Below are 24,013 nucleotides of genomic sequence, written 5' to 3' on the forward strand. Positions count from 1 at the left end.
AACCCTTTGTTAGATTAGATTATTAAAATAGTGTCCCACCAGGGACATTAGAGCTAGCAAGAACCCCTTGGTCAGGGTAGAATTCAACTGGCCCAATGCTAACTTCTGTAGGAAATCAAAACACCCAAAGTCATGAGGAAAAGTCTAATCCTGCTACCTACATGTTCCTTCAGAAGACTGAAGAGACCGTTTGAATTTTCCGATTCAGTCTTTTTAAGTGTCCTTGCATGAGTAATGCATTTCTACTGATAGGAACTGACCCTTTAGAGAATGTCGCAATGAGAAGAGCATGGGAAGGAGTCTGTGCCAAATAAGCTTGTAACCATACACTTGGTTACTGATATTCATAGGGCTGAGGCTTGCTTTTCTGGAACTTGGGTGTGCTAAGTGGCTCTTTGTTCAGAAAATTGGAAAACATATGTCAACACTGGTTTAGGATTGTTGCATAAACGGATTCTACTATATAGATGACATCCAGCTTGTCGCAAGACATAGATCTAGTCACTACAGACTTATCTGCCTTAAACTTTTCTTTGGACTCGGCACGTGGCTGGCTGGTGGGCCATCATCTGAAAATAAACCCAGCCAAGTCTGTGGCAATGTGGATTAGTGGCCAGTTCATTGGGCCAACCATAGCACCTCTTTCGTTAACTCTCCCCATTGCATTTATTTATTCAGAACATTTATACCCCGCTTTATACCACTTAAAGCAGCCTCAAAGCGGCTTACAATGAACTGAGGAAACAATTGACCAATTCTGTTAAGATCTTAGGTTGCATTTAGATTAACATTGGAGGCACAGATTTCTGCTGCAGTCGGATCTTCATTTCATGCTTAAAAATATGACCATGTGACAGCACCTCTGATGGAGAAACATCAGCTTGCTGTTTTGTACAGGATCGAATATAAGATTCTTGTCCTGACTCATAAAGCCTTCTACACAGAAGTGCCTCAATATCCATCTGCTTTGTTGGTTCTGCACTCATAAGCCTGGTCTTTACACTCTAAGATAAGTTGTGAAGTGGAGGAGTAGGCCTAGCGGTTAGATGGCCAGGGAAACCCAGTTGAAATTCTGCTCTCGCTCAGATCGTGTAACCCTTGTATATGCTTTCCTATGCTTGGCCTGTTCTTAAGGGCTAGGCCTAAGGCCTGTACTTTGCTCAGTTTGGTTCTCACATGCAACATACAGTACTGCTCTCTCAGGAGCTGAGAGCAGACACTTCAGGGATACACATTTTGCTGACTTTGCTGGAGCTGAGACTAGGCTTTTCATATAAACTGGATATAATGATGTAACCTTAGTGAACAACAGACTTGAGGACACACTGAGCCTAGAATGTTTCAGATTTGGGGAAATAGACAGAAAGAGGACACAAGGGTATTGTTCTATGTAATATTTTGCTCTGTGACTAACTGCACACTATACTGATAACGGACTAGCCAATGGCCATTGACTGGGCACGTGCAAACACATCAGGAGAGACTGATAGAATACATGACCAATCCATATACGAGCCTAAGTTCTCTTTCTTATTATTCCAGCTGTTGGGGCTGTAGTGCTTTCTCTCCCTGTGGGGGCTAAGGGACAGAAATGCACACCCTTCGTTGCCTCAGGTACAAACTTAGACTGTAAGCCTTCTGGGGATAGAGAAATACCAAGTGAGCTTGAACGTAACTCCTCTTGAGCTACTCTCAGTACCCTTCTCCACCACCGCCAACTCCAGGCTCCGCTCATTCTGCCTCGCCTCACCCTATGCTTGGAACAGCCTTCCCGAGCCCTTACGCCAAGCCCCCTTCCCTGCCCATCTTCAAGTCTTTGCTTAAAGCCCACCTCTTCAATGCTGCGTTCGGCACCTAACTCTTACCATTCAGTGAATCCAGACTGCCCCAATTTGACTGCCCTTATCAGACTGACTGTTCACGTGTCCTTTAGATTGTAAGCCCTTTGAGCAGGGACTGTCCTTCTATGTTAAATTGTACAGTGCTGCGTAACCCTAGTAGTGCTTTAGAAATGTTAAATAGTAGTAGTAATAGTAGAAGTGTTGAAAAATGTGTGAGCTCTCAACCTAATAATCTGTGGGCAGTCCTTCAGTGGCATGCCTTGGATCAGTTCTTGCCTTGGATCAGTTAAACATTCTGATTTGCGGAACTCTCTCCCTCCTCACCTGTGGGCTGGAGCTCCTTCATGAGATTTATGGTAGGTGAAAGAGCCATTTTATTTTAGTCGTTTTTTGCTGGGATGGGTGGATCTAAGAGTGATGGCAGTGTCAAGAGGAAGTAGTCTTAGTGATGATTTTATGGCTTACTTGTTCTGACTATAATTGTATTTGTTTATTGTTTACTTACTTAATGATTTTTATATTATTGTAAATTGTCCTTCTCTTTCAATATGTTTTATTTATTTATTTAGTTAGTTTCAAAATTTTCTCTATATGTGCAACAGATCCATCATGAAATTAACCCGAAAAAATAACTTCCATTCATATCATCCAAAAGTCAATATCAAGAGACGAGATCAAAAGACATTTATCTAAAATAATAACAGCAAGAAACTAGGTGGAAATTCTACTCCCCATGGAGCATGAGAGAGCAATATTTGTTTTAGTATTGTAAATCACTCTGATGGTATTAAATATTAAAATAACATTAGGGAAAGGATTTTGCTCATGCCTTTGTTCAGTTGTTCAAGATGAATTACATTCACATACAGTAGGTATGTTCCTGTTTCTAGAGGGTTTACAATCTAAGGTTGTACCCATGGCAATGCAGTGTTAAGTGACTTGCTCAAGATCAGAAGGGGCAGCAGTGGGATTTGAACTCTGGCCTCCCTGGTTCTCAGCCTGCTGCACTAACCATTGGGTTACTCCTCTCCTCTACTCCACTCCCCTCATAAACATTTATGTTTTAGTGGCCAACTTACTGTACCTTCAAAGAGAAGGGGAGGTAAGCCAAGATCACCAAATTCCCATGAACTCTTGCGGTTCAAGTAAGCTGCATGGATGTGGCTTACATTTGGTGCTGCTGCACATATGGCCGTCATCATCAGAGCTAATCATGTGCCCAACTGAACGTATTGAGCCCTATGCTGTCCCTATCATTCATAAACATTGTCACCACTTCTTAGTGAGACCTTTCCAACACATTCACAAGACCACATACTCAACCCAAGGCTAAATCTAGACGGAGGATATCTGAAAGCTCCTCTTCCTGCATAAGATCTGTCCATTTTCTAATGGATCACCTTTTTTGTCCTCAGAAATCATCAGAGATGATAAAATCTCCCACGAGCACAACAAAAGATTTTATCCCATTACCAACAGGCATAAACAGCAAACGGAGCATCTTTGAAAAGGAGGCTAACAGCTCTGGAGTCAGCTCACCGACCAACAGAAAGGTAGGTGACATGGAGCATCTGAGCACGGTCCATGGCTTGGCTGTTTCTTCTGAAAGCGTCTAATGCTCTGCATTGGATGAAAGAGCCAGATACTGGGAAACTAATCAACTGCAAGACATGCTCTGCCCGATATTCAATGCTATTTAACCAGCTAGGAACGGCTCCTGGCTGGTTAAATAGCGCTTAACCAGCTATCCATGAAGTTGGTTGTCTCCTGCTGAATATTTGCAGTCAGAGCTTAGGGGAAGATTCTCTATACGTCGCCTAAAAAATCGGCACTAACTAAGCATATTCTATAATTGGTGCCTAGATTTAGGCGCCAATTATAGAATTCGCTTAGTTGATATTTCAGCACCTAAATCTATGCGCATCCATTTGCACCAGTGAAAATGGTATGTAAATCCCAGCATGTAGATTTAAGGCCATATTCTATAACTAAGCACGTAAATTTTAGTATGCCCACAAAATGACCATTTCCCCGCCCATAAACATGCCCCTTTTTGCCTGCATCTCGCTAACCTGTTGAAATCCACTGTAGTGGTGTAGCAAACGCATGCGCACAATAGTCATTCGCTAAGCACACGGCAAGCGCTCTAGCTGTTGTACGCGTGTCTAAAAAGATTGCATCATAGACATGCGTCCCGACGTTGGAGATAGACATCACTCGTAAGCAGAGCCTTATAGGCCCCCAATCCGCACACGATTTTTTAATCGCTCTGCCGACGGTTTCCATGTGCTATGCCACATTGCTTGCATCCCGTTTCTTTTATGGTGCTTTTACATTTTCGTTGGTGAGTGTGAGATGTTTCTCATTTCTCAATTTCTCTTATTTTGTTCACTTTTTGCATTGGTAGAGGGGCAGGAAGGAGAGAGATGAGCTGCCTGAGCCAGAGCACATCCATGTTGGAGAAGTTGGGCTTTCTCCCATGGGGACCATTCGCAGCTATGGCTTCTCCAACATAAGTACATAAGTATTGCCACACTGGGACAGACCAAAGGTACATCAAGCCCAGCATCCTGTTTCCAACAGTGGCCAATCCAGGTCACAAATACCTGGCAAGATCCCAGAAAAGCTCAATACATTTTATGCTGCTTATCCCAGAAATAAACAGTGGATTTTCCCGAAGTCAATTTAATAATGGTCTATGGACTTTTCCTTTAGGAAGCTGTCCAGACCCTTTTTAAACCCCGCTAAGCTAACCGCCTTTACCACATTCTCTGGCAATGAATTCTAGAGTTTAATTACACGTTGAGTGAAGAAACATTTTCTCCGATTCATATTAAATTTGCTACTTTGTAGCTTCATCACATGCTCCCTAGTCCTAGTATTTTTGGAAAGAGTAAACAAACGATTCATGTCTACCCGTTCCATGCCACTCATTATTTTATAGACCTCTATCATATCTCCCATCAGCTGTCTCTTCTCCAAGCTGAAGATCCCTAGACACTTCGGCCTTTCCTCATAGGGAAGTCATCCCATCCCCTTTATCATTTTCTGTACCTTTTCTAAGTCCACTATATCTTTTTTGAGAAGCGGTGCCCAGATTTTAGCACAATATTCAAGGTGAAGTCGAACCATGGAGCAATACAAAGGCATTATAACGCCCTCACTTTTGTTTTCCATTCCTTTCCTAATAATACCTAACATTCTATTTGCTTTCTTAGCCACCGCAGCACACTGAGTAGAGCATTTCAAAGTATCATCAACAACGACGCCAAGATCCCTTTCTTAAATAACATAAATAACACGTCGATGACAGCGCTTATGCACGCATTTTATGGACGTGCTTATGTTGACAACAGATGACAGCTCCCTGGAGTTACAGGCAGCCCCTGAGCACCTGTTAAATATATCACGTTAAAGGTGTGTGGACCTTTCTGTGCATTGCCCGTAAACGGCTGTGCATCATGCTTTGCCTTCATTTAAATGCGAACCACATAATTACAATATATCTGCATAGCATTTTCATTACGCATTTGCGATTGCGAGTGCAGTAAACGGGTCGCTGTAGGCTTTTGCGCATTCATCGCTAGATAATGTGATCACTAAGCCGGTTCAAAGTGGCTCAAAACGATCGCTCCCGGCATGGTAAATTTGATGCATCTGGCCTTGAGTGTAAATTCAGTTCCTTTGATGAAATACAGCTGCTGTTTCAAAGCAGGTGGAAAGCAGTCATTCCTGCTACCAGCAGTCCTTCAGTTCAATCTTGGACGTTATTACAATAGCACAATATTTTTCAGCAGTGCAGACCATTTTCCTGGGTCAGCTACAGTCTTTGGAACATTTCAGATTTTTTTACAAATATCAGCTTACAAGGGCCAGCCCAGTGGCATGGCGGTAAATGTGTTCTACATGTAGAAGCACTTAGGGTTGATTCTCAGCTCAGGACCTCTGCTCCTGAGCAAAGGAAGATGAGGCCAGGGATGGTGCAAAAGGCAGGATTCACAGCCTTCATGAGGAGGGATACTCTGGCCTTACTCAACAGCTACACCTAGTGGCCAGAATTAGGGTTCCAGAGAGAGCTGCAATTTGTGGCCTCCCACTCAAAGTATGTTCATACAATGATTGGGCTGAGCTTGGAAGGGGATATTTAAAAAGGGGTGGGGGAGATTTTCCCAGGTAATTGCAAATGAAGGCATGGAGCCTTTCTCAGCCCATACTGAAAGACTTTGAGTGTATTAGGCTTTGCCATTTCTAGTTTTTATAGCCAGAGAATACTACTGGACAGAGTACTAGCCCCGTCTTTGGCCGTTTTCAAATCCAGGCTAAAAGCCCACCTCTTTACCGCTGCTTTTGACTCCTAACCACTACTCACTTGCCCTGTACCCTTTAACTCCCTCCTCTTTAATTCCCTTACCTCTTAGTTGTTCTGTCTGTTTGCCTGTCCTATTTAGATTGTGAGCTCTTTGAGCAGGGACTGTCTTTTCATGTATGGTGTACAGCGCTGCGTATGCCTTGTAGCGCTATAGAAGTGATAAGTAGTAGTAATAATGTAGAAGCCTGCCCTTGCAGATCAGCAACGTGGCCGCGCAGGCTTCTGTTTCTGTGAGTCTGACGTCCTGCACGTACGTGCAGGACGTCAGACTCACAGAAACAGAAGCCTGCGCGGCCTCGTTGCTGATCTGCAAGGGCAGGCTTCTACATGGAATGTTGGTAGTTGAGGAGTAGCCTAGTGGTTAGTGCAGTGGAACATTGAATGTTGTTACTATTTGAGATTCTGGAATGTTGCTATTGAGATTCTACATGAAATGTTGCTACTATTTGAGATTCTACATGGAATGTTGCTATTCCACTAGCAACATTCCATATTTAGATTGTGAGCTCTTTGAGCAGGGACTGTCTTTTCATGTATGGTGTATAGCGCTGCGTATGCCTTGTAGCGCTATAGAAGTGATAAGTAGTAGCAGTAGATATACACTTTTGGGACTACTAAGATGTCGTGTACGGGCTATGTCCTAGTCTGCGCTGTTTCTGAATTCTTTTATTTTATATTTCAGGTGAAGCTAATACAATCACTTCTTTAAAGAAATAGTAAAGGACTTTTTTCTGTCATTTTCTAGATTGAAAGGAAAGGGAATCTCTCAGCCAAGCGCAGTCTCTGGGAACGACCCGGTTCTTCTGTGGATGGGAAGGTGGGTAACACTGAGCAGCCCTGCATGATGCAGCTGTAGAGATGTGCAAGAAGTAGAGGAAATAAAGTTTTCAACTGGATCCAGATTTGCCTAGTTCTGGATTTACCCCATTGCATGCAGGGATTTGTAGTCTTTTCTTACAGCATTGGGGAAAGGAAATTAGAACTACAAATCTCTGCATGCAATGGGGTAAACACTGGACTGGTTCAACCCTGTTAGGTGATTCTGTTGGCAACCTTAAGAGGGACAGGTGTAGAAGCAGAGGAAGAGAGGTCACGGAGGGCAGCACGACTGAGAAGGATCAGGTATAAACTGCCCACAAATGCATGCCACCAGGGTGCTCCTTTTGTCATCATGCCAGAATTCTTCTATCCCCACCCCCAAAAATGTTTCTTTCACATAATGTGCTGGTCTGAGGTGTCCTACTTTTTTCTTGTGACCGCACAGAGCTGAGCCTGAGTTTACCACCACATGCACTCACACGCACACTCACTCTGAAACACATCGCCAACTTCTTCAGTGCTCAGGCAGCATGGGAGGGGACTCGGGCAGTGAACCACTTTGACTGGCAGGGCTTGGGCATCCCCACCATCCATTCCACGGATGCCACATTTTTGAGGGGGCCCAGGTCCCCCTGTGGCTACGCCACTAATGGGAAATGTATAAATTAGGGAGCAGATGAACTTTTCCCCATTGCAGTGGCCCAGAAAGTCTCCAGCTAAGAGTTGATAATACTGTATATGTGCTGGTGAATAGGCTTGGGCTTTTCTTATTAAAAAGCCACAAAAACAATACACGACATAACTAAATTCCTAAAAAATACTAAAAACCAACCTGTTCAAAAAGGCATACCACAATGATCCATCCTAAGAACCAGACAACAAAACCCTTACCAGAAATGGACAAAACCGAACTCTCTATACCTGACTGCTTAAATTACTCTGTCACTAATGAATAAAGCAATTACCAATTTATCTCTCACTATGAAAATTAATTCTCTATTCTTGATTGCTTAATCTAGTCTGTCACTTATGAACTTTAATGCAATACCACTTTGTATTTCTCATTCCGGAATTGGCGATCGCCATTACGGAACAGTGTAAGCCACATTGAGCCTGCAAATAGGTGGGAAAATGTGGGATACAAATGCAATAAATAAATAAATAAAATGCTTATTTGTGTAGACATTCCCAACCTACTATATACAACAAAACAACTAAGCAATCATACTGCCAGTAGAGCATGAAAAAACAGACCAACAAAAGAATCAAAGGTAAACCCATTCACTCTTATTTTAATGCCGGATTCCTCTCACGAAAAACTATAGCACAGATTTTACCCCAGAATGGTAGAATATTGCCTAGTGCAAAAGTTCTTTTGTAGCACTATAGATGTGTGCAACATAGTAACATAGTAAATGATAGCAGATAAAGACTTGAACAGACCATCCAGTCTGCCCAACAAGATAAACTCATTTTACATGGTATGTAGTACTTTATATGTATACCTGAGTTTGATTTGTCCTTGCCATTTTCAGGGCACAGACCATAGAAGTCTGCCCAGCACTGGTTTTGCTTTCCAATTACCGGCGTCACCACCTAATCTCCGCTAAGATTCCGTGGATCCATTCCTTCTAAACAGGATTCCTTTGTGTTTATCCCATGCATGTTTTCATCTCCACCACCTCCCCCGGGAGGGCATACACCCGAGTCTGCCTCCCTTCAACCTCAATTCATGTCCTCTAGTTTTACCACCTTCCTGTCTCTGGAAAAGGTTTGCGGATTAATACCTTTCAAATGTCATCCCTGTTTCTCCTTTCCTCCATGGTATAAATGTTCAGGTCAGCAAGTCTCTCCTCGTACGGTTTGCAACGCAAATCCCATTCCATTTTCGTAGCTTTTCTTTGCACCACTTCCAGTCTTTTTACATCTTTAGCAAGATACGGCCTCCAAAACTGAACACAATACTCCAAGTGGGGCCTCACCAACGACTTGTACAAGGGCGTCAACACCTCCTTTCTTCTGCAACATAATATTTTAGTCCTGTGATACTTCCAATGTAGCTTGTTCAAAAGAGATTTGAAGACGTTTTTGTAGAAAAAGTACATAAATAATTATTGGCCAGGTAGACTTGGGAAAGCCACTGCTTATCCTTTGAAATGAGCTATAAGAAATAGATTAGGCAGAGTCAGGAGCCAACTTTTCAAAATTTTTGGGGGTGCTAAGCCCAATGGAAATGACCCCTCCCTGGACACATGCAAGGAATTTTCTCAATATTGGGGGTGCTCAAGCACCCACAGCACCCACAGAGTCGGCTCCAATGAGGCAGACAATAAATGAATTAATACAGTACAGTACCTTTTGGGATCTGCTGGGTATTTGTGAGGTGGCCTGTCCAGTGTAGAGATAGGATATTGTATTCAATGGAACTTGATCCAACTCAACCTAGATTATTTTGTGTCTTGTGTTGTGTGTTCCTGTATAATATACTAGGAGTTTGGCACATTCCTTGCCTGAAAATTATGCCATTTGTGGCTAAGGTCACCTCTCAAATGTTTCCATACAATGCAATGCTCCCTGCCCTTTTTGTCCTGTCCACTACCAAAGGAATCTTTGGAATAGTTTGTGGGTTGGTCAGTGCAAGTTGTATGAGAACCTGTCATATACTTCAGATACTGCAGGGCAATCTCAATGAATGACATTACAAAGTTAAGTGTGTGCACTTTTCCCTTCTAACTCTGATTTTGTTTTGTGTTTTCAGCCATGAAACACTTCAGAAGCCAACCACTTGTGAAGTTTGCAACCTGACTCCTTTAAAAGCCTCCACGTTATCTCTCTTCATCATTCCAGCATCCCTGCAGTTGTGATTCCATTAAAAAAACTTTTCTGGGAAAGCTTTAACTTGGGAAGTGTACCCTAGGAAAAATCCCTGTATACAGATGGGGCGAGGGAACAGTTACAAAAGTTGTCCCTTTTCATCGTCAAAAAAAAAAAGCCTAAAGAACCATAAGCTTTTTCTGCCCCTTATGGACTGCAATTGCTAGTGCATATGCTTTTAAAAATGGAATTAGTAGAGGGGTGAGAAGGGGGGCGTGTTCAAGTGTCAGCCTTACTAGGGACTGTTCACAGAATAGACAGGACTAGGAACAACTTTATAAAGGTGACAAAAATCACAGATTTCTGGTTCTGGATTTTCTAATCTGGACCATAGGAGCCAACTTTTCAAAATGATTAGGGGTGCTAAACTCAACACAAATGAATGCTCCCTGATCCCAGTAAAATAATTTGTTCAATATTAGAGAGGGGGAGTGCTCAAACACCCACAACACTCACAGAGCTGACACCTATGATCTGGACATTGCCTGTCAGGTGGGAAATGTACAACCAGTATTGCCTTCGTGTGTTGCTCCCATATTACTAAATATGTACTGATCCCACTTTAGTCAACCATTAGACGTCCTTTTGGACCACGCTCATCAGCAGAATACACAGTTTGAACTGGAAAGACTGGGAAGGATCTACTATGAACTCCTTAGTTCTGCTTGCCCCAGTATCTTCTTCAGGATCCTCAGCCATTGATCCAGCCAAATTCAATATTTCTTCTAGGTGTTAGATACAATGTATCCATTTTTACATTTTTCATTCACTGATTTTTCAGGATCTTCTTTCAAAGAAAATGCATACTAACCATATATCGGGCAAAATACTCATAGAGATAGCTAGTGGTAATAAGCACTTTATAGAACTAATCATTTTACAAGTTATTTTGATTTTCTTTCTTTAAAAGCTTTTCCTCAGTAATTTCATTTACGCACTGGAAGCAACTACTTGTGTGGATGGAAAGAAAATGTCCATGGCCTCACGGAACCTGGATCTGATTTGTCCACACTGGTTATGAGGTCATAACAATTCATACAAGCTTTGTGTGAACCAATCAGATACCAGCTAGTGTGAGGTCATGTGCAATATGGCTGCTTCCAGGGTGAAAGGATCGTGGGGGAGAAATTATTTAAAACTAAATTACAATTTTAAAAAATTTACTACTGGATTAAATAGTGCAAAGCATACTGAGGGAAGAATTTTCTTTCACAATTAAAAAAATAAATAAACAGGCATGTTTACTAAATTGTGCTAAGCAGTTAACATGGGATTTAGCATGTGATAACAATTAGTGTCAGCCCATATTAACAGCTACTGCGTGCTAAAAATAGCCAGTGTACTAAAAATCCTGCTGTAACTGCTTCACAAAGGATGGGGGGGGGGGAGGGGTTGGAATATGGATGAAGATTGGGTGTGGAGTGCATTAACGCACAGTACTGAACGTTTGTGCTGCACATCCCCCCCCCCCCCCCCCCCCCACTCCCCAAACACACACACACACACACAGTTACTGCGTGTTAATTTTGGCTGTTAAAACTTAGTAAGTGCAAACATGTACAAAACTTTATTTAGGGATTCTTTTACTAAATTGTGTTAGGTGCTAACCCACACCTAACATACAAATATGACGGCAGATAAGGACCAAATGACCCATCCAGTCTGTCCATCCTCAGCATCCACTGTCTCCTCCTCTCCCTAAGAGGTCCCAGGTGCCTGTCCCATGCTTTCTTAAATTCAGACACAGTCCTTGTCTCTACTACCTCCACCGGGAGGCTATTCCTAAGGTTCACTACCCTTTCCATGAAAACGTATTTCCTTAGATTACTCCTGATCCTATGACCTATTAACTTCATTTGAAAAAGGCTCACCTCCTGTACATTAATGCAACAGAGGTATTTAATCCTCTCTATCCTATCCCCCTCTCTCCCGCCTTTCTTCCAGAGTGTACATATTGAGGTCTATAAGTTTGTCCCCATACGCATTATGACAGAGACCACTGACCAACTTTGTAGTCGCCCTCTGGACCAACTCCATCCTGTTTATATCTTTTTGAAGGTGAGGTCTCCAGCATTGCACACAATATTCTAAATGGGGCCTCACCAGAGACTTATGTAAGGGCACGATCACTTCTTTTTTCCTGCTGGTCATCCCTCTTCCTATGCACCCGAGCATCCTTCTGGCTTTGACTGTCATTTTTTCTACCTGCTTGGCCACCTTACACAGAAGTACTTCACCCCCTATACTTTCCCTTAGGTTTTTGCATCCTAAGCGGATGGCCCTGTATCTTTTAGTATTAAATCTTATTTCTGGACCATTCCTTAAGTTTCCCTAGATCTCTCCTCATGCTGTCCACACCCTCCGTGGTGTCTACCCTATTACAGAGTTTGGTATCATCTGCAAAGAGACAAACCTTACCAGACAGTCCTCCTTCCGCAATACCACTCATAAGATCCGGCCTAAGGACCTCTTCATGCGGTACACCACTGATAACAACCTTTTCCTGGGAGAGGTGCCACAATGGGGTGTGCATAGCCAGCTCTATAACAGCTTTTGGGTGTACCTAAGCCACTATCAAATTCTAGCACAAAACTGTTTTGGCACGCTGAAATTTAAGCATGCTAACATGGCAATGGCTAATGTAAGTTAGCGTACTTAAGAAAACCTGCAATGCGCATAACCAATCGTATTTTATAAGTTGTGTGAATCGCTTGGACATATGCCCATAACATATTTATGCTCCGTCCCATGTGTACGCCCCCTCCCTTACAGTTGTGTGCTAACCCCTGGATTCTATATAGTGCGCTTAGATTTAGTCACTGAAATCGGTGCGGATTCTATAACACCCTGCGTAACGTAAGCTTAACAAGCTAATGAGCACCGATATCAGCACTTAACAAGCAAATAATAAACAGTAATCGGCACTGATGAAAATTTAGACACACAGCTCGCTAAGCATATTCTATAATGATGTGCGCCGAACTTCTAATGCGCGCAGGCAAAAAAAGGGGAAGGGAAATGGGCGTTTTGTGGGCATTCTGAAATTTAGGCGCCTAAATCTACGTGCCGTGATTTACGCCATGTTTTAGTTGGTGTAAATGAGTGCGTGCAGATTTAGGCGCTGAAATATCAACTAAGCGTATTGTAAATCGGCGCCTAAATCTAGGTGCAGATTACAAAATCTGCTTAGTCAGCATTGATTTTAGCGCCTATTTTTTAGGCACAAGAATTTCCTCTTGTAACTTATGTGTGCCAGTTACTGGCATCAATCACATGCATAAGTGATGGTATTCTGTAACTTAAACGCTAACGCAGCAAAAATGGCCTAATGTGAGACTTGCTAAAGCGTTCCACATTACTTTAGCCATCCGCATGTGCTAACCAAAAATCCTAGGACTAGGGGGCATATGATGAAGCTACAATGTAGTAAATTTAAAACGGATCGGAGAAAGTTTTTCTTCACTCAACGTGTAATTAAACTCTGGAATTCGTTGCCAGAGAATGTGGTAAAGGCGGTTAGCTTAGCGGAGTTTAAAAAAAGGTTTGGATGGCTTCCTAAAGGAAAAGTCCATAGACCGTTATTAAATGGACTTGGGGAAAATCCACTGCTTATTTCTGGGATAAGCAGTATAAAATGTTTTGTACATTTTTGGGATCTTGCCGGGTATTTGTGACCTGGATTGGCCACTGTTGGAAACAGGATGCTGGACTCAATGGACCTTTGGTCTTTCCAAGTATGGCAATACTTATGTACTTATGTAACCTCACCGTAATTATTATTGTTTCTTTTTTTTTCAGAGGTAGAGTGTCATGAGTGAACAACGGGCATGGATGCACTGTTCAGCTACCGTGCTGACGTTAGTGCATGTTAACTGAATAACACAGACAGTGCAGGAGCCTGTGTTAATTTTTATTAATGGCTGCATGCTAATGCTTTGTAAACCTAATATTTTCAGGCTTGTGATATTAGTCCAGGATAATCCGCCAAATGTGGAGAACTCGAACTCCCCACGGAAAACACAGAATGTGGGAAAAAGTGGGATGTTTGATCACGGAACCCAAAGACTTGGAGAGATTAATTCTTCTAAAAACAAATGTTTATTTGATAAAAAAAAGACTCGCACAAATCTTTTATTACATAAAAGGTCTTTATAAAGACCGACTTTGACTTCACACTTGATTTTACACTTGACTTTTGACTTCTCCACCAGTGAGACTCCTGATGCAGGCCTAGCGGCCGAAACACAGCGTTTGTATCGAGTCTTTTTATCAAATAAACGTTTGTTTTTAGAAGAATTAATCTCTCCAGTCTTTGGGTTCCGTGGTCAAACATCCCACTTTTTCCCACATTCCGGGCTTGCGATATTTACATTTAAAGATACCTTTAATTGTAAATATCACAAGCTCGAAAATATAAGGTTTACAAGGTATCAGTTGTTGGGCTTGTGCTAAACATACAAGCTTGAAGTGCGTTCGCTTGCTATTGCTGACATTAGTCCACAGCCAGAAATTCAACAGTTACTACTACTACTGCTACTATTTAACATTTCTAAAGCGCTACTAGGGTTACGCAGCGCTGTACAATTTAACATAGAAGGACAGTCCCTGCTCAAAGAGCTTACAATCTAAAGTTAGAAAGTGCCTATTTTACAGCCATGCTAGAAATGGGCTTAGCATATGGGAAAGTCCTGTATTAGGAGTTACTAGCTCAGCTTAGTAAAAGGGCCCCTTAGGAAACAGGCCTCATAATGCGCAGGCCCAAAAAGGTTTTTATTTAGCTTCTCATGCTATTTACAGGAATTTTCATTTTTTTTATGTTCACTTTCAGAGCAATATAATTAACAGTGGGCACTTTTTCAGAGAGGAGTCCAAATTTTGGGCTTTTTCTTGCCATTTCTGGAAAAATACAACACAACAATACATTCCCTGTGTCATTTCAAATGAACGCACATCCTTAGCAATTTAATTGTAACTCCAGGACAGTGCAAGAATTAGAATGTGTTCTCCAAAGAGAGAAGCACATCACATCAAAAATTGTCAAGTTTTCAGATTTTGCAAACATTCATTTTTTTTTAATCTGTAAATAAAAGATTCACAGATACAAACTGAATAAGGTGACAAGAGTGGTAAAGTGCAAAGAAATTCTTCTCTCCAACTGCCTCCATAGCCAATCAGATTACAGCTTAGCTCAGCAGTCCGGCCCCTCTTCTTCTGAGTATAAATGTGATCTCTATAAAGGACATGCACTCTGCATTCAGGATTATGAGCCAAATTGGTAGTTACAATTTGACGCATGTTGGACGTGCGTAGGCACCTACGCGCCTTTGTAAAAGGGCTTCTCAAGCAATAATGAGCACTAATTGGCAATAATTAGAATTTACACGCACAACTCACTAAGCGTATTCTGTAACATAGCGTGCCTAACTTCTAATGTATAGAGGCAAAAATGGGTGTGGTTATAGGTGGGCAGGGCAGCCGAGAGACTGGGCCAGGCCAGGGGCAAGGCTGCCCTCGGGGCCCTGCCCTCCCCCCCCCCCCCCCCCCGAGGTCACCGCCGCTCCCCCCTCAACTCCCCCCTCAGGGTCACCGCCGCTGCTTCTGCCCCCCTCCGTCTGCCACCAGGCCGGGCCCCCTGCATTGAAATCAAAGCGCCTCTCACCTCCGTATGAAAGCGCAGCAGGGCAGCAGATCACCTCCCTTCTGCCCTCCTTCCCTCCTTGTGTCCCGCCCTCACGGAAGTTAGGTCAGACGAGGGCGGGACACAGGGAGGGAAGGAGGCCCAAAGGGAGGCGCCCTGCTGCTTGCAGCGCTTTCACATGGAGGTGAGAGGCGCTATGATTTCAATGCAGGGGGGCCTTGCCCGGTGGCAGACAGTCAACGATGGAGGGCGGGTGGGACTGCGGCGCTGGGCCCCCCTTGGAGGCCCGGGCCTGGGGAATTTTGTCCCCACTGCCCGCCCCTCTCGGCGGCTATGTAGATGGGGAAATGGGTATTTCATGGGTGTTCTGAAATTTACGTACATAGTTATAGAATATGACCCCCTGCGCCTAAATTTATATGCAGGATTTACACCATGTTTTCGTTGGTGTAAACAGAGGCACATAGTTTTAGGCGCTGGGATATCGACTAAGTATATTCTATATACCCCACCTAAATCTAGGTGCCGCTTATAGAATAAGCTTTGTCGGAAATGTTTTCCACGCTGATTTTTTTGGTGCCTTATATAGAATCTCTCCCTTAGTGTCCAACATCCCGATACCTAACTTTCACTGCCGCTTACTAAATCTACCACACAATGCATGCATAAGGAATGAATAAGGTGAAACAAACATGAAAAAAATGCTCAAGAATCAGGAGAAAAAAATGTTTAAAAATGTTAACCAATGGAACTGTTTTTTGGCCATGCTCACCGTTAGTCTTATATACATGCCTAGAAATTAACTCATGTAGGACCCCTTTTACCAAGCTGCAGCAAAAGGGGGCCTGCGCTGGCATTGGTGCGTATTTTTCGCGAGCACTAAGGCCCCCTTTTACCGCAGCAGGTAAAAGGGTTGTCTCACTTTCCTGCAGGAAATGGCCATGTGGCAAGTAAAGCACTTGCCGCGCAGCCATTTCGGGGGGAGCCCTTACACCACCCATTGAGGTGGTGGTAAGGGCTCCCAAGCTAGCCCAGCGGTAGCCGGCAGCACGCGGCATTGCCCGATTACCGCTGGGTACACTCCAGTGCTACAAAAATAAATATATTTTTGTAGTGCCAGAAATGACAGCGCACTAGGGGTCTAAAGTATCGCCAGGCTGCTGCGGTAGCCCAGCGGCACTTCCTGTTTAGTGAGTGGTAAGCCCTCGTTGAGCTTACCGCCGCTTAGTAAAAGGAGCCCTCAATCCTTTTTATTCTGAAGCCCCTGACATTTTCGTAGGTTGAACTTTACAATCCAGTTTTGCTCTGCAGTAACCGATGAGGAAAAATATTGGTAACGTCACTTGCGGGCAACTGAAAAAATTCCACCTGTGTCTTTGGCAACATCAGTCCAAAAACTCTTAAAAAAGGAACACAAAGAAAAGTTAGAATTGAGACATGAGCGGCAAGAGAGCAGGACTAGCTAAACTATGCCAGCCGACGTTCCTCATCCTAGGCGACCCCCCATCATTCGGGCATTTGCTTATCTGACTCACTTCTAGGCCACTTTAACAATGACAGCTGTCTGCGTTTGGTCTCGGTTCACACGGCTGTCCTCCTGGGTCTAAAATAGCATTTCTCTGGGCCATGAACATTTAAGGCATTCTACAAGGAACCAAAAAAAAATTAGGTGGTTGACGTACATGTGCACGGATCACTTGCCAAAATAGCAGTGAAATAATTAAGCTCTTTATGATTTACTCTTCCTCCCCTCCCAGTCTTGTTCTGATCCCACCAATCACTTGTCTTCTCAGGGGGAAGGGAGGTTTAAATTTTAGTTGTGATTTCCAAGTTGAGGAGCACATCCACCAGCTGCTGTCTAACTAGGAAATCCTGGGCATCTCCTACCAGTGAAGGTAAATGCTTGCTCTCAAACCCTTAGGACTGAAGAGGCTGAGGTAGGGGACCTGTATAAGTTAAATCAGAAAAAGGTTAAGTGACGCCTTTTGATTGGATTAATCTATTACCCCTGTGGCCAGCTTTCTGGAGTAGGTCAGTGCCAAACGTTTAAGCAGCTGAAATTATGCACTCGGTTAACTGTTCCATGGTTTGGGGGGGGGGGGGGGTTTCAGCCCCATCCAACAGGAATATGTCATTTGAAAAGTGTTTGTAATATGAACAAGGACCTTAGTGGTCATTTTGCATTGACAATGATATGAATGTGGGAGAATTACTCCTGAATGCTAGCCACGGTCTCTGTTTCTGTATTTTTAAGTGGATGAACATGAAGGCTATGCAAGATGAGAGACATGGTTGCCATGCTGAATTATGTGATTACTTATTTTATACATGCTTCTTTTGTTTTATTTTCTATTTTGGAGACCAAATGGAAACATTTGAAGGAACAAGAGTGATCTTCCTCCTGCTCAGTTTTTTCACCTTACAATTTAACAACAATATTTGTAATGAAAGAAGTGGGGGGAAAGTCACTCTTTTCACTGTGGGCTTCTTTTACAAAGCCGTGCTAGCGATTCTTTTGTGGCAAATGAGAGGAAGCCCATAGGAACTGAATGTTTGCAAACTTTAGTGTTTTAACTGCTGAAGAACTGCAGAACTGGCAAATTTCACCATTGCTCCGTCTTTTGTATGGAAATTCTGTCTTAAGTCAGAAGTGAACGCTTTTCGTTGTTCAATGTGCAAGTTATTGAATATAATAAACATAGTTTATTTTTCAGATCTCCTTATTCATTTCAGCTAGGCCTGGGGATCTGATAGAGTTGCAATAATGCAATGGCCTAGCAAACATTTTCTATGAGTAGATATTGGTCAATATATTAGGAAAAGAAAGATGAGCAATAAAGCCAAGGAGAATGTTATGTTACAGGACTCTTTCAATAAAGTTATTTATATACAGACACAAATTTATTGCAAGAGTCCTGGGTCTTCTCTGCTCCATCTTTTTTTTTCCTATGGTGATTTGCAGAGTGTCTTTTTCTTTTTCTTTGTGGTCAATATATTAGCCCCTAGGCTTGAAAGATCCGTTCTGAGACCTCAGCAACATGCAGTGCCCAGGTAACTCCCATCTCTGCCCTGACCCTGGCCTTGCACTAATTGTATAGGGGTCTTTTACAAAAGCACGGTAGCGTTTTTAGCGTGCGCTAAATACTAGAGACACCCATATTGGCATCTCTAGCGTTTAGCACAGGCTTATTTTTAGCGCCCAGTAAAAATGCTAGCGCACCTTTGTAAAACACTCGCATAGCACTGTGACATTCTCCATGGATTTCCGGAGCATTATCAGTTATGTGCCACTGAAAATCTGGGGATCACCCAGGGGTGCTTTTAATAAGCTGCGCTGAAAAATGGCCTGCGGTAGCGTAGGCGTGTGTTTTGGATGTGCGCAGATCCATTTTTTTTTCACCGCACCTGTCAAAATGCCTTTTTAAATTTTTGACCAAAAATGGACGTGCGGCAAAATGAGAATTAACGCAAATCCATTTTGGGTCTGAGACCTTACCGCCAGCCGTTGACTTAGCGGTAAGGTCTCACGCGTTAACTGGGTGGTAATGGTCTATGCCCGTCAAATGCCTTTTACCGCCTGGAGCGCATAGTGAACGCATGTCAAAAATGGAATTACCGCCCGGACCACGTAGTAGCCAGGCGGTAACTTGGAATTGGCGCATGTTAGGCGCGCATAGGCGCTTCCGCGGCTTTTTTATTTATTTATTTTGGTTCACTTGTATCCCACATTTTCCCAGCTGATGCGGGCTCAGTGTGGCTAACAAAGTTACAACAGAGCAAAGAGTAGGAAAGGTGGGCTCTTCAAAGAAACCGGAGCAGACGTGTATAATAAAATCAAACCTTTATTCCAAGATACAAATTAACACACTGGACTCGACACAGCTGTGTTTCGTTGTTAAGAACACATTCGTCAGGAGTCTCCTAGGTGCATAGTTATATATATTCGATGTGTATGATGTAATCACAATATACATCAGATACGGGTATTGTTCTGGTCTTTGCTAAAAAAGGATCTCCGGGGAGTGCGAATCACTCCCGTATATCGTTCTAGTTGCAAGAAAATTACATAATACAACAGGATAAAATTGTTCCAGAAAAAAAACTAGTTAAAGGGTTCCCCAGTTAGCAAGAGATGTGGGTAGTGGCCTTTCCTACTGTCTTCAGCTGAATATTCACCCTCATGTCTTCTTAGTTTCTGGATATACCCCCCTCCCCCCCCCCCCCCCCCCCCCCCACACCTGTTTGAGTACAACTTATACCCTCAGAGTGCTAAGAAGATCAAGGTTCCAGGAAAGTCTGTCCACATCAAACATGAAAGCAGTGTTGTGGGGTGGGGGGTGGGGAAGGGCATCCAACTCCATTCTTCTCTCATTTTTTGGATACCACTGGTGAATATTTAGGGAGTCTGTTTTGCAGGCAGAAGCCCGTTTACAAATATTCTGACAATTAAGCTGGTTGATGGTCCTTGAGGACCTGAGACACCTCTCGCTTTTACTCTCTGCTAATTTATTAGAGGAGGGGTTTCCCTAACTAATTCATGAGTCTACAACCCACCTTTACACATGAGCAGTGGAAAGAATGCCGTTGTTGTTATTGGGCCTTCAGGATACACTTATATTTAGGAGCTCAAACGGAACCGAGTCCTCTGAGGCTATCTCTGGCTACTTCCATGTGTGATTTGAAAGAGAAACAACTTGACTATATTATATTCAAGCTAAAATTTCTAAATGTCAAGTGTTTATGTTGAATATGGCCATACAGCGCACTTAGCGACTGGGTCGGCCATCTTTGCTGCTGTTGTCAGACAATAATGCCTATCCCAGGGCTTCCCAAACCTGCCTCCAGCCAGTCCAGCTTTCAGAATGTGATTATGTAGGAGCTAGAATTGCACGCATTGGATCTCTAATTCATACAGATTTACCTCATGTATGGTCATTGTGAATAATGGCATTAAGGTTCCCAGGACAATTTTATGAAGTCCTAGTCTAAAGATCTGTCAGTGCATAACCTTTAACATATTTAGAGCTTACAGAAGGAAACATGAGGAAGAATTAAAATGAAAATACCATTCAGTCACTGGATCTGAGAGGGATGTCAACATGGCCCCTCCCATAAACCAGACACTACTTACCTTTAGGTAAAGATTATTGGATTGAGATCACAAACACAAAATTGTTGTCATTATTTATACATCAATTTTCTGGATTCGTATTATTGCAGTCTGTGAGTTCCATCCACTCACCCCACCTCACCTGTAGGCAAATAATATATTATAAGCAAGTTGGCATTCGTCAGTGTATTTATTGATGGGGAGAAATGAAAAATAGACTTTTACTTCAGCAGATTTAGCCCATACGCAGCAGAGCTTTAGAAGTGTTAACTCCCATTTTTTTTTTAACTTCTCTCTCTCTTTCACACAGACTCTTGAATAAAAGATTCAATTACTCTCTCTTCTTTAACTTCCAAACAAAATGATGTTTACTTACAGTTTCTTCAGATAACTATTTACATCATACTTGCAGTAGACATGGTAAAACTACTGAATACAAAAATTCTGTCAGTTGGTTATCATACAGCTTGAAGAGAGATTGCTAACACCATCTTATGCTGACACAGACTGACTCACTCTCAGAGCAACTAGAGTGACTCGGACACACCCACAAGACATTACACTATATCCTATGACATCATAGCTCATAGAATTGTTGACAGTTAATGCATGCAGCACTTGTCTTTCACATATTCCTACATTTATACCTCCACTTGCTCATAGGTAGGTGGACAACTGGCTACCCCTCCTCCGATACATTGTTTACATCATCGTGGTGCAGTGATGCAACTGATGATGCAATACAAGAAACTGATACAGGCATAAGCCTAGTCTGCCTATTGGCAAATCCATCCTGGAATTCTTCCTGTTTGTTATTGGGGGATGGGGGAGTCATAACAAAGTCAACCTTTACATGCGACGTGATGAATGGTGTCGCAGGAAAGAGCTCAAGCAGCTGTGTTTGGAAAATTAAAGTATAAAATGTTCTCTACCAACCCATCAGATAGGTCCAGGCCTTTATCAATTCTACATAATAAACCCAAGAACACAGCCAGTTGGCGATGAACTTTTCAACCACACTACACGAGAATAGTGACTGTGTACTGGGAATGAGTTACTGTTGCAACAATGTTACTATTACTGCTTTCCTGGGATTTGGCTTTGTTTGTTGTTTGCTTATTAGTATTTATTTACTGGAGTTTTGAAAAAAAAAAATTCACCCAAGGCACTAGACAGTTTACTTTTTCAACCTCTCCCAAATTTCTATTTTTTAACCTGTTTATTTATACAGCATGTCTCTGGGGCGGGCACATATTAATTTCAGATGCGTACACCTATGGGCAAGTTTCCACATGCTAAACAAGGAGCCACCTGAAATCAAAGCTTGGCTTCTGCAAGTTTTGCAGGCTGTGATTTCCAGCTTATAACTTTTTCAGACTATGATATTATTTACTGAACCGGTGGCAGAATTATCCAGAGATGGCGTTTGTAAACTTTCAAGACCAGAGAGGCGATTGGGTTCTGGATGTGGTCTCAAACGGCTCTAGTATGCAGCAACACCTCTGGGTAACTTTTATTTTGGTTCAAGGTCTAGCATCCCAGCCAGAGTTATACTCTGCAATTTAGGTTTTCAAACTCATCATCTACCCCTGGATTCTACAAAGGTAATAGAAAGTTGGGTAGCATAGTTGGGTGCGCAGGGCAGATGTGTGTGCAAATCAATTAAGAGCCCTTTTACAAAGCAGCTTACTGCCAGCAATCCAGAACTACCGCCAGCCCAATGCGAACACCGGCGGTAGTTCCACTCCCAGTGTGCATCATTTCGGGTGCTAGGGAAAATAGGTCCCTATTTTTTTACCGCAGCAGTTACCTGGCAGTAATTGCTGCTGAGAGCACGGAAGCCCTTACCTGCACGGCCACGCGGTAAGTGCAATCTTACGGCATGGTTATTTCTTTTTTCAGCCTTTTTGCCCACTGCAGTAAAAAGGGCCTCAACATCCAGCAAAGGTGGTCACTCATTAGCGCAGGACCCTTTTTACCGCAGCTTGGTGAAAGGACCCCTGTGTTAATGAAGTGTCAATAACCAATAACTGCAGTTACTTCTCACCAATTTGGATTTGCACACGCATCTGGTCTAGTCACTATTCTATGACATCCATCCTAAATTTCATAGTGCATAACTCAAAAGGGGCATGGCCATGAGAGGGGCAAGGGCAGGCCAGGGCTGTTCCCAAACATTAGGAGTGATTTTATAGAATATTTGGATTTGAACGCCCAACCTGCACCAGTTGGTTGTGAGGATTTACACCAGGCTTCAGCAGACATAAGTCGTTATGCCCACAGTTGGGTGCAGGAATCCCCTCTAAGTGATATATAAAGGGTGCTTGGCAAGGATCACCCTTTTACACAATAAGGCCTCAAAATTCAGACCATGAGAGATAGCTGGGCTGTCTCCCACGGTCCGCACTGAACCCAGATATTCAATGCCGGGCTGTTTCCGGGAACTGGCATTGAATATCCAGGGGTTTTTTCTCATCTGGCTTGAAGATAACCGACTAAGTCGATATTCAGACGTAGCTGGTTATCTTTACACTGGCCAAAGATATATCAGGGTTTGACACAGGCAAAAAAAAAATCAGTGGATAATCAGTTATATTACGTGATATAACCAGTTATCCACCATCCGCTAACTGCGGATAATTGGTGGAGGATAGCCGGTTATCCCCCGTTGAATATCCCTATCGGCACTAGTTTAGCGTGGATCTTTCTGGTCCCTAACTTTGGGCAGTTAAACAGTGATGAATATCAGGGCGATGGTGTTCTGCTGAAAATTGTCCAGACTGGGTGCTATTTTTCCTGAAGAAAAAAAGATGATCGAGGGTGGAGCAGAGGATTTCTAAATTGCACAATGAAACCCTCCAAGGCCTCTCCCATGATTTCTCTAGCACTACCAGACAGTGCTGTACACATTTATACGCAGGTACTTTCTCTGTCCCTAGAGGGCTCCCAATCTAAGTTTTCATACCTGGGGCAATGGAAGATAAAGGGGGTCTTTTACAAAGGCATGCTAGCAGTTTTAATAGAGAAATATAGACGTAAAAGCTAGAGATGCCCATATGGCTAAAAACGCTAGCATGCCTTTGTAAAAGGACCCCTAACTGACTTGGCCAAGGAGCCACAGTGGGAATCAAAGCCAAGTTGTCAGGATCAAAGCCCGCTGCACTAACCATAAGGCTACTCCTCCGCTTGATAATGTGTGAGATTTGAACCCTTGACTGATAGTATGTTACTAGGTGGGTTTCACCTCTGTGCCACCAGAAGTACACAGCATGGTATACAAACATGTATGAGACAGTTCCTGCTCCACAGAGATTAGAATCTATTTAAGACAGACAAGCAAGACAAATAAAGGATTAGGGAGT

General features: G+C 42.9%; 2 protein-coding genes across 5 annotated transcripts in view; both read left to right on the forward strand.

The window, feature by feature from the left end:
* Positions 1 to 11,586, forward strand: part of LAD1 (ladinin 1) — a 47,310-nt gene extending 35,724 nt beyond the window's left edge. Inside the window, exons 9-11 of the mRNA XM_030220403.1 lie at positions 3,257 to 3,394; positions 6,956 to 7,027; positions 9,788 to 11,586. Of these exons, the coding sequence (XP_030076263.1) occupies positions 3,257 to 3,394; positions 6,956 to 7,027; positions 9,788 to 9,793 (216 nt within the window). The 3' untranslated portion in view covers positions 9,794 to 11,586. The remainder of the gene's footprint in view (positions 1 to 3,256; positions 3,395 to 6,955; positions 7,028 to 9,787) is intronic.
* A 4,908-nt stretch (positions 11,587 to 16,494) lies between these two features.
* TNNT2 (troponin T2, cardiac type) overlaps positions 16,495 to 24,013 on the forward strand; it is a 49,433-nt gene continuing 41,914 nt past the window's right edge. For all 4 annotated transcript variants that reach the window (XM_030220404.1, XM_030220405.1, XM_030220406.1 and 1 more), the window contains exon 1: positions 16,495 to 17,436. The gene's annotated coding sequence lies outside the window, so the exon portion shown is untranslated. The remainder of the gene's footprint in view (positions 17,437 to 24,013) is intronic.

Source organism: Microcaecilia unicolor, chromosome 12 (genome assembly GCF_901765095.1).
Source record: "Microcaecilia unicolor chromosome 12, aMicUni1.1, whole genome shotgun sequence".
NCBI classification, from domain to species: Eukaryota; Metazoa; Chordata; class Amphibia; order Gymnophiona; family Siphonopidae; genus Microcaecilia; species Microcaecilia unicolor.